This window comes from Mytilus edulis, chromosome 3 (assembly GCF_963676685.1).
Source record: "Mytilus edulis chromosome 3, xbMytEdul2.2, whole genome shotgun sequence".
Lineage (NCBI taxonomy): Eukaryota > Metazoa > Mollusca > Bivalvia > Mytilida > Mytilidae > Mytilus > Mytilus edulis.
The window spans coordinates 91,367,249-91,384,649 of record NC_092346.1 but is presented as its reverse complement, the minus strand read 5'-3'; the positions used below and the strand labels follow the sequence as shown (position 1 = coordinate 91,384,649).

At 34.4% G+C, this 17,401-nt stretch overlaps 1 protein-coding gene across 2 annotated transcripts in view; it reads left to right on the top strand.

The window, feature by feature from the left end:
• Positions 1–17,401, top strand: part of LOC139514688 (inactive tyrosine-protein kinase 7-like) — a 91,955-nt gene that overhangs the window by 37,849 nt on the left and 36,705 nt on the right. For both annotated transcript variants that reach the window (XM_071304194.1, XM_071304193.1), the window contains exon 4: positions 15,491–15,645. In XM_071304194.1, the coding sequence (XP_071160295.1) occupies positions 15,491–15,645 (155 nt within the window). The remainder of the gene's footprint in view (positions 1–15,490; positions 15,646–17,401) is intronic.

Genomic DNA, 17,401 nt, shown 5'->3' with positions numbered 1-17,401 from the left:
ATGAATCCCAAGGCACTGGCCTAGGTTAGTAACAAATATATCCACATCCAATCTTTGGTCAATCTGAAGATTGTTTTTAATTAAAATAGCATTCTCTGGCATTGGTCACTTCAAGTTGTTTTTAACAAGTAACCTCATCATGACCTTGGTCAATTTAATTAAAAACATAACCCAGACATATACCTGATGGTTTTTCAGACCACCTAACCACTCAGGTCATCTCAGATGAAATTATTTATCATGTGCCATGGCCAAGCTTGACAGAATATATATATAACCTGTGAAAATTATATACTTAATGTAAACTTCATCACAAAATGTATGACTTCTGACATCTCAAAGCTGCCATTATCTCTTCTTGTAATTGAATTATACCACAAAACATTAAGGTTTACTGGTCACTGGTGAAAACTTAATATTGATTGATCTTATATATATTGTTGGATTAGGTTGCATTCTCCCTTGTTTTTTATATCAGTATTCTTATTTTGGGATTTGACTGCCTTTTTTATCACATGTTGTCTGATGGGAAAAGATAGGCTTTTATCACCACTTAGTCCACTTAACCACCCTGGCGAATGTTCCGCTTCTGTTTTTGGTATTTTATTGTGTGAGTTACATTTCAGACAACAAACAGTTAAGCGTAACAAGTTGCTTCTCTGTATTCTTCATGACTTTTTCCAGCAGCAGATGGATACATGTACCTGGAATTATTGACAGAATATTTGTAACTGATTTATAGGTCCATTTAGTAGCTTCTTAATTAGAAAAAATCATTCTGTTGCACTTTTAGATCTAATCTGTTTTATGCGAAGACTTTAGATGATTAATGCATGCTCCTTTGAGCCTCTGGTTTGTTATCCAGATTTGAAAGGTTACACAATATAGCCTAACCCATGTACTATTTGAGTAATCATTAGCTTCTTGCATTGCTTTGGTATTTTGTTTTTGGAAACATTATGATTTCCCTTGCTCTTACCTGTCATTTTCTCTAAACACAGAGGAGATGAAATTCATTAGTTTATATCAAACTCATCTTGTTGTCTTTTGTTGTAAGTTATAAAATAATTGTGCCACTATATTATCAGTTTATTACTAGAATACCATCTTAGAGACATTAATTAATTCTCATTCCCTTGATATTAAGATTATGTTTACACATGTTTGGTGTAAGGTCCTAGATGATGTCTGAATATTCATTGAAGATAATTAGAAATCAATCCAGGGCAGTGCTTAGGGTTTTATCCTAAAAAATAAAGGACTATAAATCATGATTATTACAATCACAAAGTTACTAAAAAAGAGAACATAAAAAACCATCAACCCCATCTTATAATTTATAGTTGATGTTGATAAACAAAGTTTGAATTTTTTGTTTTTTTTGTCAGTTTATATTTTGTCTTCTTACTTAATGACCATTATCAAACTAGCATATCCCTGTATTGTGCTTTGGTCAACCAGTCCTGTGGTCAGTTTTGCTTTCATTCTGTCATTGAATGGTCAGTGTTTGATGAAATATATGAAGTTTATCTTTGCAGTAAGAGTGATCTTGAGTTGTTCTAAATGATGTCTGGTTTCCATTCAAACCAGAATTCTGAAATGTGCATTAAATACAGTTGTATGGAAGCAATTGAAAATGTTTAAATTATGTTTGACATTTTGTTAAGGAGTCCTGTCTTGGATTAAAGTTGTTTATATAATGACAGTACATACACCCAGCTGTAGGGACCAATTACCTTCTTCTGGGGGGAAGATGTTGTATAAATCATAATAATGGAGCTAATTTGTCAAACTGCCACTACTGGTAGAGCAAATGATGTGCAGAGCTTTATCCACTTTTACACTGCATAAATGTTTTGATAGGGAACAAAACTGTGGGAATTTGTAAAAATAATCAAGCAATTAAGGTAATTGCATTTGTTCCTAGGTTTATATCCCATAAGCAAGATATACTGTTAAGTATTGGTAGTATTATACAAAATCTATAAAAAATCTGTATGTTTCACAGTTTGTGAGATATTGCACTATAAAAAAGCTATTTGAATGTTGTTAAACAGCATGCCATGACAAACAATCTCGCTCTGAAATTGCTAATAACCAGGACTATTCAGTGCAGTACACTATTTATTATTATAAAGTTCAGGCTAATTTTTCAGCTAATTGTACAGATATTTTCATGCTTCTTGAGAATTAAAGTTTCTTCCTTGGTTTCAGTCAATTTAAATTGAAGTAGTATTTTCTTCTGGTTCATAAATTTTCCATGTCTGGTTTCTCAAAGCTGATGAGAATGTTTGAAATATTAAAGATATTTCATTCAGTGTACTGATATTCTTAGTGTACATAGTATAAGCTGCAACAGGGTTGGTTACAATACTATAATATAACTCATATTGAGGTTGTGACATTTTATCTCAACATACTGTTGCACAATATCCAAATTGTATTATATATGGGGACATGATGATTTTTGGCAAACACAACTTTTCTTAACATGCATTGAACTCCTCATTATTGACCATTGGACTATAAGCTGAATAATCTATTTATGTTGACCACTGGGTGTTAAACAAGCAACAATCTATCTATCTGTCTATCTCAATGTTGACTACTGGGTGTTAAGCAGACCACAATCTATCTATCTGTCTATCTCAATGTTGACCTGCCTATCTGTGCTCTTGAGCCCAACAAGAAGAATTATTATTACCTTATTTAGTGCTTCAATTATCATCTTCCTCCAATGGCTGTTGACCCTTCTGTCCTTCATGTTTTATTCTGTACACCAAGAAATACTCTCTGTCTAGACCTTGTACCTGATAGATAGTAAAACAGAAGTTTTCAAACATCTGAAGTTTGAAAAATGTTTTTATAAATATGGATTAGTGCACATTAATAAAGATTTACTTACAAATATTTTTTGGCTCCAGCTGTTGGATTATGGTATAAAATATGTGTTTCTAGAACAGTGTTCAGTCATTATCACTGTTGCTATATGATTGTATGTCTATATTATAAATGTCTTTTTCCTTGGCCTGACAGAATCTATACATCACATGAAAATTGCTAGAATACGAGTCTGACAGATTTAAATCATTCTGGTTACTGTTTGTACACACTTGCAGTAACAACATACCGACATGTCCTAACATTTGTTATATTGAAGTTGCAGCATGTTTTTAGGTAAAGGATTGTTTCTTCAGGTTATATTGAAGTTTCAGCATGTTTTAAGGAGAAGGATTGTTTCTTCAGGTTATATTGAAGTTGCAGCATGTTTTTAGGAGAAGGATGGTTTCTTCAGGTTATATTAAAGTTTCAGCATGTTTTTAGGAGAAGGATGGTTTCTTCAGGTTATATTAAAGTTTCAGCATGTTTTTAGGAGGAGGATGGTTTCTTCAGGTTATATTGAAGTTTCAGCATTTTTAGGAGAAGGATGGTTTCTTCAGGTTATATTGAAGTTGCAGCATTTTTAGAAGAAGGATGGTTTCTTCAGGTTATATTAAAGTTTCAGCATGTTTTTAGGAGAGGATGGTTTCTTCAGGTTATATTGAAGTTTCAGCATGTTTTTAGGTAAAGGATTGTTTCTTCAGGTTATATTGAAGTTTCAGCATGTTTTTAGGTAAAGGATTGTTTCTTCAGGTTATATTGAAGTTGCGGCATGTTTTTAGGTAAAGGATTGTTTCTTCAGGTTATATTGAAGTTGCAGCATGTTTTTAGGAGAAGGATGGTTTCTTCAAGTAATGCTGGTGTCACATATTGGCGTATAGACCGGCATGCACTAGACGTACATAGAAAATTGACAAAGTCCGTATACATACGGCACGCCAGAGGAATGCTAAGCAATCGTTAAACAAGGGTTGCATAAGTTTGAAGTACGTCGAAATGCAAAAGTATACACTTGATGAACGCTATAACTCCATGAAATTTTTATTCAGCATAAAAATTTTCATCCAGCTCAAGCGTTTGTCAAGCGTATACTTGTACGCTACACACACGTAATACATACGCTACAAGAGTGTTGAACACGCTACAGATAAGTTTGAGACATGTTTCGGGCTTGTTGTATACGCTTCAAGATTTGACTTTAACTAAAACGTATGCGGGTGTGTTTGTAACAAATACCCTATAATTAAATGTCCCAGACACGCCGAAAGCAAGAATTATTGTCGCAGATACAACCAGGACGCGTCTCAAATACGTTCAAGAGACTTTTTTTCCTTTGTAGCATGCATTCCATCTACGTTAGACAAACGCCAGACATACGTTACTTGAAGACCCGATAAGTGCTTGGGTACGCTTCTTGTACTTCCAATACACGCTTAAAGGTCATAGTGCACACAATACAGATATGATTGACAGGTTGAATGCATCCAAAATTACTAACGTATTGGCAGCGTACATGATTTTTCACCACCCGGCATATGTCTGAGCTATACGCTGATGTGTGACGCCGGTATTATATTGAAGTTAGTGCAAATATGAATTGACACAACTTTGCTATTTTCAGTAAGATATCATCTTTGTATTTATGTAATCATAATAATTATTGTAAAATATGTATACATGTAAAACTTATTCCTGTTTTATTGGATGCACATGTTTGCAATTTTTGATGTGATATTCAGTGCAAATTGCTGCAGTGAAATTGTTTCCAAATATTTTTCATCAATTCCAAATGCATACCACCCCATGAAAATATTTTTCTACATTAGATATGTAGATGTATGTCAAATGCTATTCTTCTTTGTTGCAACACATTCTGTTTATTCATTTCTATATAATACTTTGAATATATTGGATAACATATTGAATGCTTTGATATCAAAATATCTACAATCTAAGTAAAATGTTTTTTAATTGCAAGGGTATTTAAAAGTTATAATATCCATGATTTATGATTTATTTTTGGCTTTTTGCAAATAAATGATAAGAATTATACACATTCTTATATCTACATAAATCATGTCAATTCTTCTCATTTATTTGATAGTAAAAAAGTTTGAGAATTGATATATTTTCTTTACTTATTAACATAGCCATTTAACATTACCCTCATTAGTATTAAACTAATCTGTAAAATTAATGTAAAAGATCATAAGTAATTGATGACTTGATAAACTTTATATATCTACTTTGATGTAGATAAAATTGATTAACCAAGCTTCACACATAATAGGCCAGGTATGGTAAAAACATTTCATGTTGATTTGTGCCATCTATCCTACTGTCACCTCACCAAGCATGAAATTACTTTTATTGGCTTCCAAATGCTGTTGATGAGTGTTTAATTACATGTCTTAAAGTATCAAAAGCTAGTAATTAATGAGATTTAATTGTAATGTCTAGATAAATTGGAAACCTAATGTAGTGAATCTGAAAAGGTCAAAATTTTAAATCTAATAAAAGTATTAGATCAATTTTTGGCATTGGTTATGATAAGTGATTAGCATTACAGACTTTCGGAAATCAGTCCATATTTTCACTGCTGTTTGGTGTGATGACTCCTACTGCAAAGAAGCTGTTTTATAGCTTGTTTAACCTCTGTTCATGTGTCTGGTTCTATACTTTCTCTTTGCTGTAAGCTAATATAATCTCACATTTTGGTGACATTTTTCTAAGCTGCTTCCAGTCATACCTTCATGATATATGCTGTAATTGGATTAGCTTGTAGGACATCTTGTTTTCTTGCATGTGTTGTATAATTGTGTTTAGGGTCTATAGTTTGCCTTATGTCAAAATTTTCTTTACTTAGGGTGGAGCCTCTAGTTTTCTGTTGTAGTTTTGTCAGATTTTCTTATATCTTTGTTGATGATTTATAAAATTCAGATCTTTGTAGTTTGTACTAATCATTTCAAGACATCATAAACCTTGATGTGACTGATAATCAAGAAAAGTTGTAGAATGGTAGGTCCAGAATATTAAGGGCTAAAATGCTTTGGTTTTGGTCAAAACACTTAAACATAATTTTGCATGCCTACTTTACAACAGTATTAGATATTGCAGGTCTTAAAAAATCTCATCCTTATCAAAGTTAGTCTTGTTTCTCTGTGCAACATTTCTGACTCACATTCAGTTCTGTTGACTATAGCAGGGACTTTGAGCTGTTGACCTATCAGGGACTATGAGTTTTTGACTACGGTTCTCGTGATTCTAAAAAGGCCTGTTTCTTTTGGTCTCAAAAGTTGAAACTCATTTAACCTTAACAAATATATGATGATAAATATTGCAGGTTTTGTGCCATAAATCCAGTTTTATTTCAACACTACACTTAAATGATTTTCTTGATCCATGGAGTTGATAAAGTTTTCCTGCTATTTACCAATTGTTTATGTGAGTTTTGGTGTAAAGTATAATTGATATTTCCTGTTCTCGACAGGTCCAACTGTAGCTATCTTGGTACACTTCCAGTAATGTTGAAAAGCAAGACAAGATCAGTCCACAGAGAGGCCATAAACTCATTTTTCCATTATAGCATTTGATAGCTATAAGAAAAGCCACAAGCTTTATTTATTGAAATGTCTTATACTTTTGTATACTTATTTGTCATTATGTAAACAACACTTCATAAATTATGTTAAAAAATCCACCAGACAAATGAGTTGACATAAGTGTCTTAACTTGACACAGGAACAAACTGTTATCATTAAAACTAGACCTAAATGTCACATAGTTTATTTTTGTTGTTTTTTTAGCTAACTATTCTAAATAAATAATAAACCAAGAAAATGTTGCTACAAAACAATTTTTTATAATTTTTTTTGGTGGGGAAATAATACAGCTGCTTTTTCTTTATTTTCTGGCATTCTCCAGTTCTTTCTAACAAAGGTCAGTTTGTTACAAGCATAGTAAGTAAGATCACACATCATTCCAGCTGTTTTATATAAGCACCATTTTTTTGGGGTAAAAATAGAATAGTATCAGAACCAAAAAACATTGCTATTTCTTAAATGTTCTATCTGTCTCTTCCCGCCCTCTTCTGGTATTTTATTTGGCTATGGCTACGGGAATTAATAACTCAGTAACCCTTTTTATCATTCAATCTATGCTTGCAGACCTTATTTGGAACTATCAAGTAAGGAACTTTATATACATATGATATTTGTCAAAGATTTCTTATTTGTCACCTGCGTTTTTTGTAATAACTCGTCAAGCCATTAATGTTATGACAGATTAACTTGGAGAATAAGACATTTTCACAGAAAATCGAGTGATAACTGTCACATTAACTCATTGTGAACACCACCACATATATGATATATTTAAGGCATTATGGATTTATGATGCTGTTTTGTTTGTATAATATTGTAAACCATTGGTTGCCTAAGATTCAGCTGAATTTGTTCATCTTCAGCTAAATAAAAGTTTCCTAATAGAAATTAAACAATAAAATATAGACCTTAGATGAAAAAATTATGTTTGTTTAGCAATTTAGCAATTTATTTCAGCATCCACAGGATATGTCAATGCTAAATCTTATGTAACTATTTCTCATTTGATTTTTCAACAATTTGGGTCCATCTCTCTAATTTATATTGAAACAAGTTTTTTTCTTTAAACCTGTTGTCATCTATTTACCTTTATTGTCAAATAATCCATAATACATTTCTTGTTACACATGAATTAAAGTGCAGTGTTGCTAGAACAAAAATATATTGCAGAAGATGCATCTAGCAGACAATAAACTGTAATCATTAAATCTAAATTGAAATAGTAAATTTCAATAAACAAATGAGTTATATTGTAATTTACTGCACTAGATGAACGGAGGACAGGAAATAACCACATTTGGAAACTTTGTTAGATTCCCTGACAATTGGTTTGATCCTCCCTAGTCATTTATAGACAATTTATAGAGACAATTGACATTGGACATGAAGTTTTCACCATATATATCCACAATTTTATTATATAATTGCCATACTTTCTCACTAAATGATCACTCTATGGAATAGATTTTCCATTACTTTCTTGATTATTGGGAGTTGATGATAGAAGTATTTCTATCTTCCAGATATAAAATGGCTCCTAACACTAACCAGATATCCACAGTATTTATCATACACAGTAAACATACTCAAGTTGTCTATAATACATATTTTAGTCAGTCCAATAATGTCTACAGATTTAACAGCTGTTTGAGATACCAATGATTTGCCATTCATAAAGAGAGTCAATGCTCTTGACTTTATAAAAACAACAAATGTGGTATCATTGCCAATGAGACAACTATAATTTACCAGAGTCAAAATAACATGGATGTAAGAAACTGTAGGTCACTGTATGGCCTCCAACAAAGAACAAAAACAAAACTCTATAATCAGGTTACCATAAAGGGTTTGGGATGGTTGATTTTATTGACTGTTTTTGTGCCAGGTTAAAATCAAGAGTTGCAGTTTCATTGGTTGTAGTTACTGACAGTCTTTGTAGCAGGTTAACATCAAGAGTGTGCAGTTTCATTGGTTAGTGACTGACAGTCTTTGCAGAAGGTTAACATCAAAAGTTTGCAGTTTGATTGGTTGTACATGTAGTTACTGACAGTCTTTGCAGAAGGTTAACATCAAAAGTTTGCAGTTTGATTGGTTGTACATGTAGTTACTGACAGTCTTTGCAGAAGGTTAACATCAAAAGTTTGTAGTTTGATTGGTTGTACATGTAGTTACTGACAGTCTTTGCAGAAGGTTAACATCAAAAGTTTGCAGTTTCATTGGTTGAACATGTAGTTACTGACAGTCTTTGCAGAAGGTTTACATCAAAAGTTTGCAGTTTGATTGGTTGTACATGTAGTTACTGACATTCTTTGCAGAAGGTTAACATCAAGTGTTTGCAGTTTCATTGGTTGAACATGTAGTTACTGACAGTCTTTGCAGAAGGTTAACATCAAAAGTTTGCAGTTTGATTGGTTGTACATGTAGTTACTGACAGTCTTTGCAGAAGGTTAACATCAAAAGTTTGCAGTTTCATTGGTTGTACATGTAGTTACTGACAGTCTTTGCAGAAGGTTAACATCAAAAGTTTGCAGTTTGATTGGTTGTACATGTAGTTACTGACAGTCTTTGCAGAAGGTTAACATCAAAAGTTTGCAGTTTCATTGGTTGTTCATGTAGTTACTGAAGTCTTTGCAGAAGGTTAACATCAAAAGTTTGCAGTTTGATTGGTTGTACATGTAGTTACTGACAGTCTTTGCAGAAGGTTAACATCAAAAGTTTGCAGTTTGATTGGTTGTACATGTAGTTACTGACAGTCTTTGCAGAAGGTTAACATCAAAAGTTTGCAGTTTCATTGGTTGTACATGTAGTTACTGACAGTCTTTGCAGAAGGTTAACATCAAAAGTTTGCAGTTTGATTGGTTGTACATGTAGTTACTGACTGTCTTTGCAGAAGGTTAACATCAAAAGTTTGCAGTTTCATTGGTTGTACATGTAGTTACTGACAGTCTTTGCAGAAGGTTAACATCAAAAGTTTGCAGTTTGATTGGTTGTACATGTAGTTACTGACAGTCTTTGCAGAAGGTTAACATCAAAAGTTTGCAGTTTGATTGGTTGTACATGTAGTTACTGACTGTCTTTGCAGAAGGTTAACATCAAAAGTTTGCAGTTTCATTGGTTGTACATGTAGTTACTGACAGTCTTTGCAGAAGGTTAACATCAAAAGTTTGCAGTTTGATTGGTTGTACATGTAGTTACTGACAGTCTTTGCAGAAGGTTAACATCAAAAGTTTGCAGTTTGATTGGTTGTACATGTAGTTACTGACAGTCTTTGCAGAAGGTTAACATCAAAAGTTTGCAGTTTGATTGGTTGTACATGTAGTTACTGACAGTCTTTGCAGAAGGTTAACATCAAGTATTTGCAGTTTCATTGGTTGAACATGTAGTTACTGACAGTCTTTGCAGAAGGTTAACATCAAAAGTTTGCAGTTTGATTGGTTGTACATGTAGTTACTGACAGTCTTTGCAGAAGGTTAACATCAAAAGTTTGCAGTTTGATTGGTTGTACATGTAGTTACTGACAGTCTTTGCAGAAGGTTAACATCAAAAGTTTGCAGTTTGATTGGTTGTACATGTAGTTACTGACAGTCTTTGCAGAAGGTTAACATCAAGTATTTGCAGTTTCATTGGTTGAACATGTAGTTACTGACAGTCTTTGCAGAAGGTTAACATCAAAAGTTTGCAGTTTGATTGGTTGTACATGTAGTTACTGACTGTCTTTGTACCAGGTCAACATCAAGAGAATGCAGTGTGTTTGAGTATAGTCTTTGGCTGTCTTTTTTGCAGGTTTAAAATATCTAGAGTTTGCAGTCTCTTTGGGTAAAGTGATTTTTAGTCTCCATAGCAGGGTATCTTCAAGATATTGTTGTATGTTTGAGTATAGTCATTTGCAGTGTTGGTTGTAGGTTGACATCTTGAGTTTGCAGTGTGTTGAAGGCAAAGTCTCTGGCAGTCTTTTAAATTCAATTTTCTGAAATATTCCATCAATTATCTTTCATATGAGTCCAATATGTCATTTGAATGAAGATTGGTGTGAATGCTTTGTTCAATTTAACTGGGTTAGTGCCTTTTATGTGGTCTGTGATATAGTATACTGTTATACTGTTGTTGAAAGTTACATATTAATAATTGTCATGTAATTGTGGACAAGAAGCATGAAAGTTGAACTTTTTCCTCAGGAAACCACTACCCCTGGAAGGAATTGTTCCCCAATCATGTATTTATTTATGATTGATAACTTTTAACATTTTTCTTTGATCTATTCTAACAGCACCTAAATACAAATATTAATCTTTTTTGACATTCACTAAGTCTTTTATGGTAGTTAACCTGCTTGCCTTTGAAATTAATACTAATAATTACCTTTAAATAATAAAAAAAAAAGTTTAAAAATAAGGTCGCTGTTGCTTTTAACTTTTTGATTTATTTCTCTGTAAGATATAGAGAAAAAAAATAGTTTTTTGGTCTGCTTATTTCCTGTTATTTATAACCAATTTTTGATTTAGTACGGATAAGTTTTAATTTTTTTGTATACATTTCTGATGAATTTCCTTTACATTTTTTAAGGAACATCATTAATTTGAAAAAAAATCCTGCAATTAATCTTTCTATTTTTCATTTGGTAATGTGCAAAAAAGTATATATGTTGACGTATAGTTTTGGCTTCAAAAATTGGCATGAAAATGCTGCCGACAAATTTAATTAATGACCGGGGGAATGTTTAGAGTAAAATTTCGTTTCTGTAATGTACAAAAGTAATTAGGAATAATTGCTATCTCGCTTTTAATTTTTCTTCTTGTCATAACAGAATCAGACTGCAATTTGAAGTTTATTTAACCATCGTAGGAAAAAAATTGTAATTGATTAACCTAAGTCACAACATGCTATGGTTTTTGTGTTTTGTTGTTTATGTATCATATACCAGCAATAATTATGTTCAGGTGTATTTGTATTGCTATATTTTGTTGTTTCTTCATGTCAGAAACTCTCATCATTTTAAAGAGAAAAACAAAATTAATTATCGTTTCTCATTTCTGTTTACTGTAAAAGTACAAACACTCAAATCTGGCTGACGGAACCTATTTATGGCATGCCTTTGTTTGTTTTTCGGGGTCCGTTTAAGAATGTATCATTGATGTCAGATATATCACGGTAGCCTCTGTTGAATTTGTTTACAACTGGTCTAACTTAGGCATAAGTTGTTCTTTGGTGTTTTGTCTTTGATAGTGCTCAGGTGTTAGTGTGATTGATTGCAGTTACCAATATTTAGATATAGTTTCTTGTCTATTATTAAAAACTTTAATGACACCAAAAGATTTTTTTTTATAGTTTGAGTATGTCGTTGGATTGCTGTCTTGATTTAACCTCTACTGGTACATTCTTTTATTCATATTTGTACAATCAGTCCACAAACAAATCTTTACACCATAAACCAAAGATTTAGCAAGCTTAACTCCACAATAAGAGCAATGGCATGATTCAGGTGCTCTAGAAGGGTGGGTACTTCTTGCTCAACCAAGGGCATCTGAACTCTACAATAAGAGCAATGGCATGATTCAGGTGCTCCAGAAGGGTGGGTACTTCTTGCTCAACCAAGGGCATCTGAACTCTACAATAAGAGCAATGGCATGATTCAGGTGCTCCAGAAGGGTGGGTACTTCTTGCTCAACCAAGGGCATCTGAACTCTACAATAAGAGCAATGGCATGATTCAGGTGCTCCAGAAGGGTGAGTACTTCTTGCTCAACCAAGGACATCTGAACTCTACAATAAGAGCAATGGCATGATTCAGGTGCTCCAGAAGGGTGGGTACTTCTTGCTCAACCAAGGGCATCTGAACTCTACAATAAGAGCAGATGGCATGATTCCAGTGCTCCAGAAGGGTGGGTACTTCTTGCTCAACCAAGGACATCTGAACTCTACAATAAGAGCAATGGCATGATTCCGGTGCTCCAGAAGGGTGGGTACTTCTTGCTCAACCAAGGACATCTGAACTCTGCAATAAGAGCAATGGCATGATTCAGGTGCTCCAGAAGGGTGGGTACTTCTTGCTCAACCAAGGACATCTGAACTCTACAATAAGAGCAATGGCATGATTCCGGTGCTCCAGAAGGGTGGGTACTTCTTGCTCAACCAAGGACATCTGAACTCTACAATAAGAGCAAAGGCATGACTCAGGTGCTCCAGAAGGGTGGGTACTTCTTGCTCAACCAAGGACATCTGAACTCTACAATAAGAGCAAAGGCATGATTCCGGTGCTCCAGAAGGGTGGGTACTTCTTGCTCAACCAAGGGCATCTGAACTCTACAATAAGAGCAATGGCATGATTCAGGTGCTCCAGAAGGGTGGGTACTTCTTGCTCAACCAAGGGCATCTGAACTCTACAATAAGAGCAATGACATGATTCAGGTGCTCCAGAAGGGTGGGTACTTCTTGCTCAACCAAGGGCATCTGAACTCTACAATAAGAGCAATGGCATGATTCAGGTGCTCCAGAAGGGTGGGTACTTCTTGCTCAACCAAGGACATCTGAACTCTACAATAAGAGCAATGGCATGATTCAGGTGCTCCAGAAGGGTGGGTACTTCTTGCTCAACCAAGGGCATCTGAACTCTACAATAAGAGCAGATGGCATGATTCCAGTGCTCCAGAAGGGTGGGTACTTCTTGCTCAACCAAGGACATCTGAACTCTACAATAAGAGCAATGGCATGATTCCGGTGCTCCAGAAGGGTGGGTACTTCTTGCTCAACCAAGGACATCTGAACTCTACAATAAGAGCAATGGCATGATTCAGGTGCTCCAGAAGGGTGGGTACTTCTTGCTCAACCAAGGACATCTGAACTCTACAATAAGAGCAATGGCATGATTCCGGTGCTCCAGAAGGGTGGGTACTTCTTGCTCAACCAAGGACATCTGAACTCTACAATAAGAGCAAAGGCATGACTCAGGTGCTCCAGAAGGGTGGGTACTTCTTGCTCAACCAAGGACATCTGAACTCTACAATAAGAGCAAAGGCATGATTCCGGTGCTCCAGAAGGGTGGGTACTTCTTGCTCAACCAAGGGCATCTGAACTCTACAATAAGAGCAATGGCATGATTCAGGTGCTCCAGAAGGGTGGGTACTTCTTGCTCAACCAAGGGCATCTGAACTCTACAATAAGAGCAAAGGCATGATTCCGGTGCTCCAGAAGGGTGGGTACTTCTTGCTCAACCAAGGACATCTGAACTCTACAATAAGAGCAAAGGCATGATTCCGGTGCTCCAGAAGGGTGGGTACTTCTTGCTCAACCAAGGGCATCTGAACTCTACAATAAGAGCAATGGCATGATTCAGGTGCTCCAGAAGGGTGGGTACTTCTTGCTCAACCAAGGGCATCTGAACTCTACAATAAGAGCAAAGGCATGATTCCGGTGCTCCAGAAGGGTGGGTACTTCTTGCTCAACCAAGGACATCTGAACTCTACAATAAGAGCAAAGGCATGATTCCGGTGCTCCAGAAGGGTGGGTACTTCTTGCTCAACCAAGGACATCTGAACTCTACAATAAGAGCAATGGCATGATTCCGGTGCTCCAGAAGGGTGGGTACTTCTTGCTCAACCAAGGACATCTGAACTCTACAATAAGAGCAAAGGCATGACTCAGGTGCTCCAGAAGGGTGGGTACTTCTTGCTCAACCAAGGACATCTGAACTCTACAATAAGAGCAAAGGCATGATTCCGGTGCTCCAGAAGGGTGGGTACTTCTTGCTCAACCAAGGACATCTGAACTCTACAATAAGAGCAATGGCATGATTCCGGTGCTCCAGAAGGGTGGGTACTCTTGCTCAACCAAGGGCATCTGAACTCTACAATAAGAGCAATGGCATGATTCAGGTGCTCCAGAAGGGTGGGTACTTCTTGCTCAACCAAGGGCATCTGTGTCTCAATGATAATAAAGTCAAGATTAAGTAGTTTCTGCTTCAAAATAAGTTGCACCTGTCTCCAAAATCAGATGGTGAAGATGGAAAATTTTCAACAGTTGAAATGATGTTAGACATAGAAATCAGTTGTTATTCTAACCGAATGGAAAAGTACATAATAAGAGAATGTTTCCTTGCTACAGAAACAATCATATGTAAATGCACAAAAAATATCTGAAAAAGCAAAAATTGCTGTATATTTATTATACGTGGGTGATAATGTAGAGAATTTTAAGAATTTCAAAAAAATATGGATTATGGCATATTAAATATATCAATCTTTTGCAAGAAAAAGGTATTTGGTTATCTTTAAAAAGCTGCCTTTCTCCTGTTTAAACAAAGAAAAAGGTATTTATTTTCCTCGTTTGAATTGTTTCACATTTTCATTTCGGGGCCTTTTATAGCTGACTATGCGCTATTCACTTTGATCATTGTTGAAAGACGTACAGTGACCTATAGTTGTTAAATTCTGTGTCATTTTGGTCTCTTGTGGAGAGTTGTCACATTAGCAATCATACCACGTCTTCTTTATATTTGGTATATTTAAAAAGCTGCCTTTATCCTGTTTAAACAAAGAAAAAAGCCCTTCAGTATTCTATATTGGTTGTCTTAACTGCATATGAATTGCATAGTAGTTATTAATTGATGTTTTGTTGAAGGTTGACTGTCTTGTTGAAGGTTGACTTGTCTTGTAGTAAAACCTGTGATGACCAGCCTGCCGTTAGGGTTCTAAGTAGACTAATTCTCACATTAATCTGAGTGTATCCAGTGCTAAATGACTGCCTTCATACCATATCTCATTTAAGTTCTCCTCAAAACGTAGGCCAAAGCATCACAGGCACTTGTCTCAGAAATGTTTTTTCCTTATATTAAGGTATATATATAGGATTTTTTTTTATGAGACAAGTGCCTGTGCAAAGCATGTATAAAAGACTTTAGATTAAATATCTATCAAGTATGCTATTATTTTTGCAGATTGGCCAAAACTTAAGAAGTCAAAAACACATAAACTCATTATATTTATACCTAACTTATAATTATCTTCTATTTTGTAGACTTTTCAACACAGACAGAATAAAGATTGTAGATGGTGGCAATAAAGTTAGGATTAGTAATATCAATGCTGAGGATAATGGTATATACTCTTGTCGATCAGAAAATGTGGCAGGGGCCATTGACAGTACTGGTGACTTCTTACTTAATAAACCTGGTAAGATATTTAAAAACAGACCATTAAAGTATACAATTTTGTTAACATTATAGTATACTGTGGATTTATCTTTATTCGTTAGATACTATTTTTTGGGGATTTCGTGGGTAAAGGTGAACCACGAAATTAAATGTTCAATGAATTACAAATTTTCTATAGGCTTGATTACAGATTTTCGTAAAACCACGGAATCAAATATCAACGAACTGTACGTTTTCCTTAATCCACGAAAATTGGTACCTACAAAAATAAAGGAATCCACAGAATGCTTTTGTTAAGCAGAAAAATATAGCAGAGGGTAGAGCATGGCAGGCAGGTTGATCCAGGTCGGTGGACTAGCTGCTGGGTCATATCATCTTACAGGATTTACTGAAAAACCAGTAACACCTTAACAATGACACCAATAAACATGGAAAAACCAGTAACACCTTAACAATGACACCAATAAACATAGAAAAAAACATGGTTTGTCGTTATTTTGCCAGCATCTAGTTCAATTAAAATAAAATCTGTTCAAAACTTTATGAGTTTGTGACAAATAAACAAATGGGTCAGGATCCCTAATAGACCTTGAGATGAGGAACTCAGATGACGTAATTAAAAAAAATATTAGTCCGCCATACAATTGTGGATGCTGTGATTTTAAAAATGGACATAAATGAACAATAAGAACTGTTTTATAGAGCTGATGTGATGAGAAAAGAAAGATGTAGATTTGACCTGAAATAAATTATTAGAAAGGACAATTTTTTTATTGAATTTTATGATCAGAATTTTGGGATTATTTCATGAGGAGAGTGACATTTTTCACCATCTTCCGGGGTCCATCAATTTGCGAAAAAAGTAATCTCACTTGCCACCCCGAAAATTTAACCAGACATCAGCTTCGATATGAGCCATCATACATGTTCAAGTAAACGATATGGACTGAGCAACGGAGGAAAACGTTACCATTACCGCCTATGGAGAATTAATTGTAAATGTATACCCAAATACTCCATATCCTTTGTTTTTCTAAAATATGAGAAAATATTCAACTGATACACAAATAAAATAAGTCTACAGTTGTATGGTAATCACTGTCATTAGACAGAAGTTAGGTACCAGTAAATTGTTTTATAATTTGTGTATTTTGTAAGATTAGTGTCACAATAGATTACATAATGAATAAAATGACAAAATTTCACAGAATAATTACAAGGTTTATTTTATTTCACTAAACATTTACTGAAATTTCTTTTTTTTTCAAAACCTAATTGATTTGTAGTAAAACATAAGTGCAAAGCACTTATCAAATAATCTGTTTACATCTAGACATCCTAAGGATTTGCATTGCTCACATCATTATATTCTCGTTAAAGTACTAGACACAAATTGCTTGTAATTATATCAATTAGTTGAAAAAGAAATTTAATGGCATTTGAGACACTAATTTCAGATTTTTGCAGTAAAAATTTGTCATAATTCTGTCATACATTTCCAAGATTTTTTGCATAACCAGAAACTGCTGCCTGCTGCATACATACACATTGGTCTTGGAGAGTATTTGTTAATGGTTTAACAATTGCAGAATTTAGTAATTATGTAATTAGATACAGGTTTCTATAATGGAAATGTTTTAGTGCGTTTCTTGGAGATCAAACATTTCATATCATTTTTTTGTAGAATTTTTTCTCAAGCATATGTAACATTTAGAACAAATATTGTAATAGTTTGCTTTATACCACACAGAACATCTTATAACTAACAGTATATT